The 16,257-nt window shown below is 40.6% G+C and overlaps 1 protein-coding gene across 1 annotated transcript in view; it reads right to left on the reverse strand.

Moving 5' to 3' along the window:
- Positions 1-4,890: 4,890 nt before the first annotated feature.
- The window catches only part of NIPSNAP2 (nipsnap homolog 2), a 28,710-nt gene continuing 17,343 nt past the window's right edge, over positions 4,891-16,257 (reverse strand). The window contains exons 7-10 of the mRNA XM_012764116.3: positions 15,862-15,893; positions 9,405-9,499; positions 7,954-8,037; positions 4,891-5,990 (exon numbers count right to left, since the gene is read on the reverse strand). Of these exons, the coding sequence (XP_012619570.1) occupies positions 5,926-5,990; positions 7,954-8,037; positions 9,405-9,499; positions 15,862-15,893 (276 nt within the window). The 3' untranslated portion in view covers positions 4,891-5,925. The remainder of the gene's footprint in view (positions 5,991-7,953; positions 8,038-9,404; positions 9,500-15,861; positions 15,894-16,257) is intronic.

The raw sequence follows: 16,257 nt of genomic DNA on the forward strand, positions 1-16,257 counted from the left end.
GCTTCACAGAGTCAAAAATCACACGTCTCTGCAGATACTGAGGCTTTAATGCAAGGTCCTGCTCGGACACTCTGTTCCCTTGAGAGTTGTAGATATTACACATTACACAGTAAATAGTAGTCATGCCGGGCGCGGTGGCTCATGCCTGTAATCCAGGCACTCTGGGAGGCCGAGGCGTGTGGATTGCTCGATGTCAGGAGTTCGAAACCAGCCTGAGCAAGAGCGAGACCCCATCTCTACTATAAATAGAAATAAATTAATTGGCCAACTAATATATATATATAAAATTAGCTGGGCATGGTGGCGCATGCCTGTAGTCCCAGCTACTCGGGAGGCTGAGGCAGAAGGATTACTTGAGCCCAGGAGTTTGAGGTTGCTGTGAGCGAGGCTGACGCCATGGCACTCACTCTAGCCTGGGCAACAAGCGAGACTCTGTCTCAAAAAAAAAAAAAAAAAAATAGTAGTCATGTCATACATATCACTTCTTAAAACAAACCATGGTGGGCTCTTGGAAGAGGCCCTCATTAGAATTTTCATGTTCTTGCTGGGTCCGAAATAGCTGGTTTAACTAAAAGACATAATGATGTCCTCAACTCCTTTTCAAATTCCGACACAACAAATAAACTCCCGAAGTTCTCTAGCTTATCCTAGGCCTTCACTTGAATTTTTTATCTTGCCCGCATCCCACAAGGGTGAGGCCAGATTGGGGCACATACACTTGTGAGACTCATTATCACAGATTGTACCACAGGCCAGACAGGCCCACCATATGACAGGGGACTCATTTTAACCTAAACTTCCATGCAGAACAAACCCCCTCGGGTGGAGCTGCACACTACTCTGTTGGTTGTTGGTCTTATTCCTACTGGTTTGGGTGCTTTCACTGGTGTGCAACTGGACACCCAACCCCCCGGTAGATCACTGTTTCAACCCATTATGACAAATACTGAGGCCCATATCAAGCTGAGTGGGTGCCCCTTTTAAAGGACACTGTAGCCTCACGTCCCAGATGACACCATCCTGGCCCAAACTCTCACTGCTGGAGAAGATGTCACCTAAGGTAACATGGCGGCAACCTAAGACCTCCACATTGGAGATGACTTCATTCCTTACAAGAAACCTCCACTGGCCGGGCGCGGTGGCTCACGCCTGTAATCCTAGCACTCTGGGAGGCCAAGGCGGGCGGATCGCTCGAGGTCAGGAGTTTGAAACCAGCCTGAGCGAGACCCCATCTCTACTAAAAATAGAAAGAAATTAATTGACCAACTAAAAAAAAAAAAAATATATATATATATATAAAATGAGCCAGGCATGGTGGCGCATGCCTGTAGTCCCAGCTACTCGGGAGGCTGAGGCAGGAGGATTGCTTGAGCCCAGGAGATTGAGGTTGTTGTGAACTAGGCTGATGTCACGACACTCATTCTAGCCTGGGCAACAAAGAGTTGTGAAACTCTGTCTCAAAAAAAAAAAAAAAAAGAAAAAAGAAACCTCCACCCATGGATGGATAAACCCATGGATTGTCTCTCCTGAGACAAATGGACACAGGACATTTTTCTGCTTTTCTTCCTGAACTGTCTGCTTAGCCCAGATCCTGGTATACTTCCTGCTCTCTGGCCAAGTGCATAAACCTACACTCCCATACCTTAAGGGAACTCTGATACAGGTTACTAAAATTAATGGAGATGGTTACGTTCCCCAGAAGGCACCTGCCCCCTTCAACCCCTTGACCCGCTCCGCTGGGAGAGGACCACCCACTCCCATTCTCTTCCGATCACTGCCCCCCAGCTTTCCGCCAGTCTCGCCCCTTGCATCTCCGACACAATCGCCACAGCCACCCTTGCCCTACATCAGTAGGTTCCACCACTTGGGACTACAGCTGCTTTATATTTAAAGTATGTGCCGAGGCCGGGCGCGGTGGCTCACGCCTGTGATCCTAGCACTCTGGGGAGGCTGAGGCGGGAGGATCACTCAAGGTCAGGAGTTCAAAACCAGCCTGAGCAAGAGTGAGACCCCGTCTCTACTATAAAGAAATTAATCGGCCAACTAAAAATATATAGAAAAAATGAGCCGGGCATGGTGGTGCATGCCTGTAGTCCCAGCTACTCAGGAGGCTGAGGGAGAAAGAGTGCTTGAGCCCAGGAGTTTGAGGTTGCTGTGAGCTAGGCTGACGCCACAGCACTCTAGCCTGGGCAACAGAGTGAGACTCTGTCTCAAATAAATAAATAAATAAATAAATAATGTGCCAAGGCACCAAGGGATGGATTGTAGTGAATTCTTATACTTTAATGTTTCTCTGGCATCCATTTGAAGGTATAGGTTGAACTTTTTCATGCCAGAAGCAGGGCTCAGTCACCCTTGACATGGTTTCCACTCCTATTCTTCCCCTGTGCCCTCAGGTCCTCAGTAAGGCTGATCCAGATGTCTGCCTTATACAACTCTTGCTCCCTGGTGACCACTTCCCTATGGGACAGTTAGATGCAGCCAGCTTGCCTGGCCCCCTGACCCTGACAGCCCACATGGACTGTGCAGATATGTCACAGTGACCTCCTCTCGGTCACTGCATGACTTCCTAGGACTTGTGCCTACTTTAAGACCTGTTAAAATAATGCCCTGGACCCCAATAAAGGTGTTGGCCCATAGGTCCCTCCCTCTCTCTGCCTGTGTCCCCAACCTCCTGTGTGTGGCCTCCAGGTGTGCTGTGTACCCCCAGGTTTTAAGTAATGCAATCTTTATTTCCATCTCCTAATCACTGGAGGGGAGCTGTCCACCTTAAAGATCCTCAATTAAAACGAAATTACAGGCCCGGCGCGGTGGCTCACGCCTGTAATCCTAACACTCTGGGTGGTCTAGGTGGGCGGATTGCTCGAGGTCGGGAGTTCAAAACCAGCCAGAGTGAGACCCCGTCTCTACTAAAAATAGAAATAAATTAATTGACCAACTAAAAATATATATACAAAAAAATTAGCCGGGCATGGTAGCTCATGCCTGTAGTCCCAGCTACTCCGGAGGCTGAGGCAGTAGGATCGCTTGAGTCCAGGAGATTGAGGTCGCTGTGAGCTAGGCTGATGCCATGGCACTCACTCTAGCCTGGGCAACAAAGTAAGACTGTCTCAAAAAAAAAAACAACAAAAAAACCCCCACAAAATTACATGTGAAACTGGAAAAAAAGGATCTTTCACAGGCAGTTGTGGAAAATAAAAGAAGCAGGTTCTAAGGTTCTATCAAGGGCTAGTTTAGAGGAGAGCAAAGTGGTTCTATGAAGGCTTTTAAAAAGTAGTAGGAATGCCTATTGTATGGCACACTTTCTGAAACAGACTTACATGCACTATAATTGAAAAGGAGCTGGTTTGTGTAATATTCACCAGACTCATACCCAATGAATGGAAACTGATTTTGGAAGCTTTGAATATTGCCAATGAAGATCAATAGTGGTGCAAAATAATATGATTCATTCTACTGTAAGGAGTTTAGTAAAACGATTTCACAAACTGAGCAGGAATTGTTAAAATAAAGTGATAATTTCATAAACTAGGTTAATAATAGATGTTCTCATCAAAGGTTGCCAGTGACTACCATGTTGCTAAATTAATGATCAGTTTTCAGACCTCATCTTAACAAACCTCCTTGGCAGCATTTGACACAGGTGACCTTTACTCATTTAAAAAAATTTTTTTAATTTTTTTAGAGACAGGTCTTGTTCTGTTGCCCAGGATGGAGAGCAATCGTAGCTCACTTATAGCCTCCAACTCCTGGGCTCAAGCGATCCTCCTGCCTCAGCCTCTGAGTAGCTGGGACTGTAGGCGTGCATTTCTATGCCTAATTTTTAAATTTGTTTGTTGCTATGTTGCCTCTACTCATCTTTTGTTCAGTTGGCTTTGGTGATATCCCACTTCCTTGAGTGCCTATTTCCCTGGTGGCTTCATGGTCTCCTGTGCTGGTTCCTCACCTTGGTCCTCTTCTCCATCTGCATTCACTCCCTTGGTGAGCTCCTCTAGCCTCACTTTAAATTCTACATGCAGACAACTTGTAAATGTGTATTTCCAGGCTAGACTGCTCTCCTGAATTGCAGATTCACATTACCAATGAGTCAGAAGATGCCAACCTGACATCTCTACCTCGGTATGTGCAGACACATTTCAAACTACGCATTTGATCTTAGTCAAAAGGCAGAGAAGCAATGACATCTCAACCTCAACATGAGTAAAACAGGAGTCCTGATCTTCACTCCCCTAAATCTGTTCCACCTACAGCCTTCCCCATCTTAATGGTCGCTCAGGCCAAAAACTTAAGTCATTTTTGATTATTCTCTTCATTTATACTCCACAATCAATTGTTCAGGAAATCATGTTGGCTTTGTCATCAAAACACATCCAGATTCTGATTATTCTCCCTACTTTTACTGCTATATTTGAAGTGTAAGTCAAATAGAGCATGCCCTTCCTCTGCTCAAAATCCTCCAGCAGATTCCATCTTACTTCGAGTAAAATCCAAGGTCCTTGTTATAGCCTCCAACACTTTGCTGATCTAGCCATGTGACCTCGCTGAGCTCATGTCCCACCAAGCTCTCCTCATCTGCTCCAGCCACAGTGGTCTCTGCTGTTCTCGGCACACACCAGGCATGACCCTGCCTAGGGGCTACGCTGTAGCCATTCCCTCAGTATGGAGGGATTTCCCCCCAGACACTGGCTGACTGACTTCCTCACCTCCTTTAATCCTTTGTGACAAGCTATTTTGCAAAAGTGATAGGGTCATTCTTAGCACAAGTTCACTAAAAAAAAAAAAAAAGAAAAGAAAAAAAGAAAAAAGATCCCAACATGTAATATGTGAAAAGTAAGAGGATTTTATTGACTTTTATATGTTCTTGGAGAAAAGCATTCACATGTAAAAGTCTGACATTTGATAAGAGATTTATTCACACTTTATTTTATACATAAATTCTTTAATTTGTGGGCAGACATAATTTTTCATTTCAACAGGACTTTCACATGATTACAGTCACAAAATTGGCACACTATATTAAAAAACTAAATCAAACAGAGCTAGACAAAGTATGCAGCTTTATGCCAATTTAAATCTCAACATGCACCACCCTTCATACATGATCGTGGAAGTATCTGCTGTGAGCTTACTAAAATATTAATCAGAGAATGTCTGAGGTCACAAATGATCGTTTACAAAATAAAACCTCTTTTCCTAGTGCTACTTGTTTTGTTATAGAAAAATATTACAAATAAAAATTAGTGCTATTCAAGGTGTTCATTTCAAAATCAAATATGATACATAGGTTCAAGCCAGTTTTCCTCTCTCACATAGAGACATCACGACACACTATGTGAAGACTGAATTACTGATTAAATGTAGCTTGCCCACTTCTACCATCTTGGTAATGACACATGACACACTGTTTAGTAGGCCGACTGATTAAAAATGAGAGTGAATTAAAACATTTTCAGGTATTGGGTACACTCATAATTTGTTGTTTGTTTGAGACTCAGAAAACAGCTAGAGAAACATAAAATTTGTATTTCTTCCTGATACAAGAAATTTGTTTAACAACCTGTAATTATAAAACAGATTTGTTTATAAATAAATAGCTAATTTTTTTCATGGTCGGAATCTTTATTTAGAGGTGATTCACATTTTAATCTGGACTCTCTTCTGGAGGATGGGAAGGAGTGGCTAGTATCGTAAGGTACAGTCAACAAACAGAGATGCTTCAAAGAGGACTACAGAGCACTGTTACAATCAAACTGTAATAGTTCCTTTCTTGTGATTATGTAAATTTTAAAGAAAAGAGGTCTCTCATAAGCTATATACAGCAGTTTACACCTCAGTCTTTCTTTTTCACTTGATATACAATTAAAATTAATTTATGACAAATGCTTGTCACATAAATGTGTGTAGGCACATAGAAATTCTATAGCTTTACTGGAGGGGTGAGGTCTTCTGTGGGATCATGATCCTGGATTCCATTTCCTGAATAAGTGGGACTAAAAACAGGATCAGGATTACTGTGCTTGTTCTTTTCTAGACACATTATGGAAAATATACATGAACAACAGACTGCTGAGAATGTTCAGAAGACATGCTGCTTGAAAACAGAATAGAATATTGGAAAACACAGGACTGACCTCATGGGCAGAAATATACAAGCTAAGACTAGATCAGATAGCATCCTGTAAGATGTTATTAAAATTAAAACAGATCCTACCTGGAGATTTGTTTCATTTGTGGGAAGTTAAGAAAGTCCATATTGTGAGAAAAATGGTCATTTTTCAAAACTTTCTTTGAACTAAAATAAATTTATATAAAACTAAGTGATAGGCCGGGCGCTGTGGCTCACGCCTGTAATCCTAGCTCTTGGGAGGCCGAGGCGGGCGGATTGCTCAAGGTCAGGAGTTCAAAACCAGCCTGAGCAAGAGCGAGACCCCGTCTCTACTATAAATAGAAAGAAATTAATTGGCCAACTGATATATATAGAAAAAATTAGCCGGGCATGGTGGCACATGCCTGTAGTCCCAGCTACCCGGGAGGCTGAGGCAGAAGGATCACTCGAGCCCAGGAGTTTGAGGTTGCTGTGAGCTAGGACGCCACGGCACTCACTCTAGCCTGGACAACAAAGCGAGACTCTGTCTCAAAAAAAAAAAAAAACAAAACAAAACTAAGTGATATTACATTTGAATGATCCTGTGTAAAAGGATCCTTATAAAACTATCACTGCTGAGTATAACATGCCTCTGGGAACTGAAGAAAAGTATTAAGAGTAAGCAAGAAAACCACACAGTTATCTGACTTCTTGAACTAAAAGATAATATCTACCTTCTAAAATAGATTACTCTGATTTTCTTGGTAGTATATGTGCTTTAAATATGCTTGCTGTGCAACATGCTGGTATGTATCGCCATCACTTCTATCAGTATCATGGGGCTGTATTCAGCCCAATTGTTTTGTTATAAAAATCAAGCAAGCAGAGTTTCATAATATATATTTATGTATGTATGCATGCATACATACTATACATATGGAAAGTCTAACTTATCAAGTAAAATTTCAAAATTACTCTTTAATTGAGGAATTAAGTTGTATTTTTGGGTACTGATAATTTTGATGAGGAAGGGAAAGCTTAGAAAAACGTTATTTATGTAATAAATTTTCAGAGAATATAGAAACCTACAAAAAATAAAATGTAGGGCGGGTATATACATACATAATGAGTGAGATGTGCACCATCTGGGGGATGGTCATGATGGAGACTCAGACTTTTGGGGAGGGGGGGAAATGGGCATTTATTGAAACCTTAAAATTTGTACTCCCATAATATGGCGAAATAAAAAAAAATTTACTAGAAAAAAAAATAAAATGTATAAATCCAAGAGTCTGAAAACTGTACAATATACATATTTGTAAGATGAATATTCTTTTTTTTTTTTGAGATAGAGTCTCACTTTGTTGCCCAGGCTAGAGTGAGTGCCATGGCATCAGCCTAGCTCACAGCAACCTCAAACTCCTGGGCTCAAGCAATCCTGCTGCCTCAGCCTCCCGAGTAGCTGGGACTACAGGCATGCGCCACCATGCCTGGCTCATTTTTTCTATATATATTAATTGGCCAATTAATTTCTTTCTATTTATAGTAGAGACAGGGTCTCGCTCTTGCTCAGGCTGGTTTCGAACGCCTGACCTTGAGCAATCCACCTGCCCCGGCCTCCCAGAGTGCTAGGATTACAGGCGTGAGCCACCGCGCCCGGCCAAGATAAATATTCTTTATTGAAAACAAGTCATGTACGTATTAAAAAAAAAATTGACTATCTCCCCTCCCCCCAACCTTATAGAGTTCACCATCCTGGCAACATACTATTTTTTGAAAAAATACATGTTTTAACATCAGGGTGAAAGAACATAATTGAAACAATAAGACAAAAAGAATTGAATATTTTATGCCTATTAAAACATTACCTGTATAATATACTAATTCTTCCCAGCCATGTTTATGCCATGCTGCATTCCGTATGTCTTCCCTGGTCTGAAGATCCTTGTAAGCTTAAAAATAACCGCACAGAAGAAGCAAGACTTAAAACCTAACGCCCTACATTCCACTAGTATGTTCATTAAGGTGTTGATTCAGCTGGTCATCTAGTTTTCTGAGAGACTATTTCAGGTATATGGGAAAATGGTGAGCTGGTTATTTTGAGCAAAATTGTTAGGCATTGTGAGAGAACCAAAATAATTTGCTCTTAATCTTTACAATTTAGTGAATCTAAAAATATTATCTTTACAAACCAAGTGAACTTCTCCAAGAACATGTTAAATTCATAATGAGAAACTGTCGGACCACAGATAAGTAATATCAAATTCAATTTTGCTTAACATTATACAGCACTACACTGATCTGGGTGAGAGACTGTTCAATGCCTTCATCTGGGCAATTCCTCGCAGATCCTAAGTCTAGCTCACATTCTACCTTTTACTGATTTTCCCCAAGTACATGTCACTTTGTATTCTGTTAAGTCTCCACAGTACCCTGAACATATTCCCGGTTATTGATCATGGTTATTCACTCATCTGCTTTATTTCTGTCATTTTTATCTTTGTAAGCCCTGCTATGCTAACACAATAGGACAGACAGGATCGCACCACATGGTGGAACCAGACAGGTCAAACCAACACCTCTGTTAATTGATATAATCTGGAAATGACTTATGCTTTTCCTTTAACTTTGAAAACCTTTTACAAATGTGCCCAGAATGTACTGGCAGTGTTATTTCAAGCTATTACTGAGATCTAGTTCATGTTCCAGCAGGAAGAGAGGCACATATAGCCACAAACAGCACTACACAGGGCTCTGAGGACTCAGGAGGAGAGTGACATTCACTTGTGGGGAAGTGGTGACATCTGAGTCAGGCCTTGAAAGAAACCTAAGATGATGCCAAACAAAAGTGGGGATGGAAAAGGTGAGAGGTTCAAGATCCTTCCAGGATGGTGGAACCACACGGACAAAGGCAGGCAGTGAGAGTGTGTGCACAGGAAGTTGCCTCTCTAGGTAAAATGCAGAACTGTCTCTGAAGGAGCATCGGGAAGTCACTCTGGAAAGGGAAGTGGGGACCACTCTATGGAAGGCACCCCATGGCTTCATTATCCTCCCTCTCCCCCAGTTAACTGACTCCCTTATTCCTTCCACCATCATTCTCACTTTCCTTTTCAGCTTACTCATTTGCCATGGATCTATGGGCTTTTCACTGTTGACCTCTTCAGTTCTAGATAGCCCAGCACTTACCATCCCTCTGGGATGTCTGGATTTGCTATAGTGTTTAAGGCTAATGACTTGACATTTGCTTTACTGCCTAGTACAACTTAGTAATGACCTCTATAATTCCAGTAACTCAAAAATGAAGGAAAAAAACATTTACCCCAAAGATGATGCACCATATATAGCTGCCCAATCTGAGAGAAGAATCCTCCAACTGCTTCATTATTGTCCTGTCGGAAGCGAATTGCACGAGCCCTGTAAGAGAAACACAATGTCCAGACGCTGAATTAGATATGTTAAAAAGAATGAATAGACTAAATCTCCTCCATACTCAGGGCAAGTTGTTCAGGAAAAAAGATTAATTTTTTCAAACACTTATCATGCTATTATCATATTACCAAATACAATAAAAAGTTATTTTAATGTATGTAAAATGTAAATTTATCTTTCTGCAGCTATATTAATCATTTTTGTGAAAAGTAGACAGTATTTAATGATGACTATTAAAAATAAAAACAGCAACATGAGAACATGTGGCTGCACTGACATAAAAACAAGAAAATTAGCAGAGGATAGGACCCACCAACTTAAAAAAAAATTACTTCTCCAGAACACTCTTTGAGAAGAAGTAAGGGAAACCTGGACACTAGAACACCCAAGATGCCATAGGGAGAAAGGGACTGCCTCTGGAGAATGGACTTAAAAACAGATGAAGCCGGGTAAAGTGGCGCCAGTCTATAGTTCCAGCTACTTGGGAGGCTGGAGCGGGAGGATCACTTGAGCCCAGGAGTTTGCAACCAGCCTGGGCAACATAGTGAGACCCCATTCTCAAAAAAGCAAAGGAAAAAAAAAGAGATGAAGGGAGCACACCTTCGAAGCAGCCAAAGACAGTGAACTCTTGAGAAACACACTTACTCTCTGAACTCTAAGAGGGATTTTGCATTCTGCAACTTTTTCTTTTTTTAGTAAAGAGGAGGTCTCTCTCTTGCTCAGGCTAGTCTCTAACTCCCGAGTTCAAAAGATTCGCCCATCTTGGCCTCCCAGAGTGCTAGGATTATAGGCGTGAACCACTGTGCCTGGCCTGCAACCTATTTTTCTTAAATTTCAAAACACTAAGGGGTATAAGTCCTTTTGTTACATGATGAACTGTACAATGCTGAAGTCAGGGCTTTTAGTGTGCCTGTCACTAGAATAGTGTACGTTATACCTGATCCATAAGTTTTTATCCCTTCCCCCTCTTCTCTTCCAGTTTCTAGGATTCTGCAACCTTTTGAACAGCACATGGAAGAACCATAAAAGTAAAGCTTCTTGGCAGTACACTGTCACTACCATCACTATTATGGACGAAGATGCTTCGTTTATTTTTTTTCATTCTTATTAGAGCAAACCATTTGGAAAATGACTACCAAAGGCATTCATCATATACTATGTATGAAGGAAAATACAAAGATACATTGTATCTATGTATATAACATAAAATTGTGATTGATTAAAAATGGGCACATCTTAAACTTTCTTTTTTAAGATTTCACACTGCAAAAGGTATTAGCTCTTTACCTCCTTTTATAGACTCAAAGGTGAAAATGAAGAAAGAGGCTTCAAATGATGTCAGGACGCCAACAGGAGAAACACATTTGGAGTCCATCAAGAGATTCCACGCCATGGATTACCCAGCAAATTTGTATCAACAGTGCCCAGGCTCTGGCCTGCAGTCTCATTCATGTAAGGTCCCAGAGTAGACAGGACTTGGGAAGACAGATTCATTCTCACTCATTTAAAAGAGCTGAGGCACACAAACAAGGATACCAATCTACTAATGTCTATAGTGAGAGACACAATTCTCAAGGGACAAAGTGCTTGAGGGGTATTGACCAGTGGGTTTTCTTTCTGGAGGCAAACGTTCTGTGTACTGAATTTGTGTGCGATGAAGCCAGGCTCCTTCAGGTCATGCTGTGCACCTCTGCTTTCATCTACCATGGGCTCAATACCACAAGGGTGCCCCGACCCAAGCTTTCAGGTTTCTCTGCAGTGAAGGAAGGATCACTTGCTATTGCCCCCATGGGTTTCCCACAAATAATATTAAATTCTTTAACCTTTACATTTAGAATTAAGTGATCAGTATCGTCACAAAAATTGCTAATTTGATTGATCAATTATACAAATCACTTTAACATGCATTTTAATTCTTCTCAGAATGAAAAAACTGTCTTTCATTGATAGTGATAAATATTCCAGATTATTCACCTCATTCTGAATTTTTCTATTTTATTTATGGTAGGCAAAGAAAACATACTTGCCTTAGCCTGGTAATAATCAGAAGCATGTACTGAAGAGGAGATCACCATCTTAAATAGTTACCTATGTGCCAAAATACAAACTGAATGCTGAATTGGCTTTATACATAATTTCAAAAATAACTGAATAACCCCAGTATGTCCTTGTGGATTCCATGGTAACATACAAAAATCAAAGTAGTGAGTGATGCTATTCTGTAAAGAGCTAAATAATTACATTGATAGCCCAAAAATAAAAGGATAAAAACCATAAAAATTGCTTGACAAAATAAAATGATGTCTATAATAGCAGTATACAATGAGATATGTATTACTTAGTTTTCAAATTAAAAGAAATTCTAACTTGTATTATTTAGCCTTTGATGATCCAAGAAGAAAAGATTCATTAGAAACAAAGATCACAGAACCCCTTGTTGGAGCTAGAAAAGATCTTAGAAATTATTTAATGCAAAGCAAGAAATTTCCTAACTGAAAAGGAAAAAGGGAAAAGGAGAACCATATACAAGTTGAAAGTAAGTAAAAGGCAAAGGTTGCTACTGAAAGATAAAGAAACTAAGGGTCAGAGCTGTTAAGTAACTCATACCCAAGGCTTTTCCTCAATACCCCATGGCCTCCCCGTTTGTGGGAGAGTAAGGTTGTAAAATTCCAGCTTAGGAAATGGAAGTATGAAGTTTTCAAAGAACATTAAGAGTTAGCATAATTACCTCAAAGACATACACACAGACCCTTTCCCCACAAAAAAGAAAAACAGAAAAAAATTAAGGCACAGATACACTTCAAGTTTCAAGGAAAAACATGCTCAAAATCTTCTATTGTTTTTGTTTCTTAAAAAACAATTTTTTTTTATAGAGCTGTTACCCTGGCTGGTTTGGAACTCCTGGCCTCAACCTCTCCTCCTGGCTCAGCTTCCCAAAGTGCTGGGGTTACAGGTATGAGCCACTTTGCCCAGCCTGTTACATGTGTTTTTTTTTTTACCATAATAAAAAAAAGGAAAAACAATTCTTTTAGGCCAGGAGTAGTAGTTCGCATCTGTAATCCCAGAACTTTGGGAGGCTGAGGTGGGAGGATCACTTGAGGTCAGGAGTTTGAGATCAGCCTGAAAAACATAGCTAGACTCTGTCTCTACAAAAAATAAGAAGAATTAGCTAGGCATGGTGGCACGCGCCTACGGTCCCAGTTATTCAGGAGGCTGAGGTGCAAGGATTGTTTTGAGCTCAGGAGTTTGAGGCTGCAGTGAGCTATGACTGTGCCACTGCCTTCCAGCCTGGGTGACAGAGTGAGACCCTGTATCTTAAAAAAAAACAAGCAAGTAACATTTATCATCTTTACCATTTATTTATTTTTTTTTTTTTTTGAGACAGAGTCTCGCTTTGTTGTCCAGGCTAGCGTGAGTGCCGTGGCGTCAGCCTAGCTCACAGCAACCTCAAACTCCTGGGCTCCAGCGATCCTTCTGCCTCAGCCTCCCGAGTAGCTGGGACTACAGGCATGCGCCACCATGCCCGGCTAATTTTTTATATATATATCAGTTGGCCAATTGATTTCTTTCTATTTATAGTAGAGACAGGGTCTCGCTCTTGCTCAGGCTGGTTTTGAACTCCTGACCTTGAGCAATCCGCCCGCCTCGGCCTCCCAAGAGCTAGGATTACAGGCGTGAGCCACCGCGCCCGGCCTCATCTTTACCATTTTTAAGTGTGCAGTTCAGTACTGTCAAGCATATTCATAACAAACATCGTTCAATGAATCTCCAAACAAAACGTTTTCATTTTGTAAAACTGAAACTCTACCCACTAAAGACCAACTCCCTCTTCCCCCTTTGCCCAGGCCCTAGCACCCACCTTTCCCTTTTCTGTTTCTATGATTTTGACTACACTGAATACCTCATATGAGTGGAATCATACACTATTTGTCCTTTTATGAGTGGCTTATTTCACTTAGCTTAATGTCCTCCTCAAGATTCCTTCATGGAAGGAAGTTCACATTTTCTTTATCATCTGTCCATGAACATATGGGCTGCTTCTATCTCTTGGCTACTGTGATGATGAACAGCTAATGCTGTGATGAACATGGCGATAACATATCTCTTCAAGATCCTGCTCTGAATTCTTTTGGATATATGCTCAGAAATGGGACTGTTGGATTATACTGAATTCTATTTTTAATTTTCTGGGGAACCTTCACACCACTTCCCATATAATGGCTGCAACATTTCACATTCCCAACAACAGTGCACAAGGATTCCAACTTCTCTGCTTCCTTGTCAGCACTTGTTATTTTCTGTTCTTTGTAGGGCCATCCTAAAGGGCAGAAGGTGGTATCTCATTGTGGTTTTGATTTGCATTTCTCTTATGATTAGTGATGTTGAGCACTTTTTCATGTTTGTTGGCCACTTGTGTTCCTTCTTTGGAGAACTATTTATTCAAGTCCTTTACTCATTTTTAAATTGGGTTATTTGTATTCTTATTATTAAGCTATAAGAATTCTTAATATATTCTAGATTCAAGTTGCTTATCACATGTATGATTTGCAAATATTTTCTCCCAGTCTATACTTGTCTTTTAAATTTTTAAAATGTTGTCCTTTGAAGTCCACAAGGTTTTTAATTTTGATGAATTCTAATTTATCAATATTTTTTCTTTTGTGCAATGTGCTTTTGTTATATCTAAGGACTCTCTGCCTAACCCAGGGTCAAAAAGATTTTCTCCTAAGGACTCTCTGCCTAACCCAGGGTCAAAAAGATTTTCTCCTATGTTTTCTTCTAAAAGTTTTAAATTTTAGCTCTTATATTTAGGTCTATGATCCATTTTGAGTTAATTTTTGTATATATTGTGAGGTAAGGGTCCAAATTCATTTGTTTGCAAGGATATCCAATTGTTTTAGCATCCTTTATTGAAAAAATTATCCTTTTCCCATTGAACTGTCCTGATACCACTGTCAAAAATCAGTTGCTCATAAATGTATCCTATTGATCTGCACGCTTCTCCTTATGCCGGGACTATACTGTCTTGATTACGCTTGTTTTGTAGTTAGTTTTGCAATCTAGAAGTATGAGTCCTCCAACTTTGTTCTTTTTCAAGGTTATTTTGGCTATTTTGGGTCCTTTGCATTTCCAAACCCTGCTGGGATTTTTTTTTATTTTTTTGGAGACAGAGTCTCACTTTGTTGCCCAGGCTAGAGTGAATGCCATGGCGTCAGCCTAGCTCACAGCAACCTCAAACTCCTGGGCTCAAGCAATCCTGCTGCCTCAGCCTCCCGAGTAGCTGGGACTACAGGCATGTGCTACCATGCCCGGCTAATTTTTTTTTTTTTTGTATATATATTTTTAGTTGGTCAATTAATATCTTTCTATTTTTAGTAGAGACGGGGTCTCGCTCTGGCTGATTTCGAACTCATGACCTCGAGCAATCCACCCACCTCGACCTCCCAGATTGCTAGGTTTACAGGTGTGAGCCACCACCCCCAGCCAATTAATTTCTTTCTATTTTTAGTAGAGATGGGGTTTCGCTCAGGCTGGTTTCCAACTCCTGACCTCAAGCAATCTGCCCACCTCGGCCTCCCAGAGTGCTAGGATTACAGGCATGAGCCACCACGCCTGGCCAGTATCAGTCTTTTGTTTAAAAAAGAGAGTCTTTATCTTTTAGAAACATATACAGTACAGAAAGATTTATGAATGAAATGGTATGTTGTCCAGGATTTAATTCAAAACAGTCTGGGTTGGGGGAGTGGACCTAAACAAGATTGGCTGTGTGTCGATAATTATTGAAGTTAAGTAATAGATACGAAAGGGGATCCATGTTATTCTTCTTTCCAGTTTGGTATATGTTTGGAAAACTTCTTTTTTTTTTTGAGATAGAGTCTCACTCTGTTGCCCAGGGCATAGTGCCATGGCGTCAGCCTACCTCACAGCAACCTCAAACTCCTGGGCTCAAGCAATCCTTCTGCCTCAGCCTCCCAAGTAGCTGGGACTATAGGCATGCACCACCATACCCGGCTAATTTATATACACACACACACACACACACACTTTTTTTAGTTGTCCAGCTAATTTCTTTCTATTTTTTTTAGTAGAGACGGGATCTCACTCTTGCTCAGGCTCGTCTCAAACTCCTAAGCTCAAATGGTCCGCCTGCCTTGGCCTCCCAGAGTGGTAGGTGGCCTCCCAGGCGTGAGCCACCACGACCGGCCTGAAAAACTTAATAAAAACTAACCAAAACAATAGTCTAACATCAAGTCATGGTATCATCCTCAGATATTTTTTTACTAGAATTATCACTATGGCCTAAAATTAATAAGACTTACAAACTCACCATTCAGTAATATACTCACCAGTAATTGCCCCATTCAATCATGGTTCCTGGCTGAAAGGAGATTTAGATTTTGGTTTGTTAGTTCTTCTGTGAAAAAATATGGAAATAGCAATATAAAAAATATCAAGTGACAAAACTTAAAAATTAACTTTTAATAACATAGGATGTAGTAGACGATGTAACAAAATGTTACTACTCATTGTGTTCCTACCCCATAGTAGGAGTAGTATTTTACAGCTTCATACAGAAGACAACATATACATAATGTAAGAGTTATCCATTTATGGTTATCAAAACCATAGCTGGGCTCATCCTTCAGATGCACTGAAATCATGATTAAATTGTGCATATCCATTCAGACTTTATTGTGATTTTTTTTCTTTAAGAGATGAGATCTTCCTATGTTGCCTAGGCT

Source organism: Microcebus murinus, chromosome 19, assembly GCF_040939455.1.
Source record: "Microcebus murinus isolate Inina chromosome 19, M.murinus_Inina_mat1.0, whole genome shotgun sequence".
Taxonomy (NCBI): Eukaryota; Metazoa; Chordata; class Mammalia; order Primates; family Cheirogaleidae; genus Microcebus; species Microcebus murinus.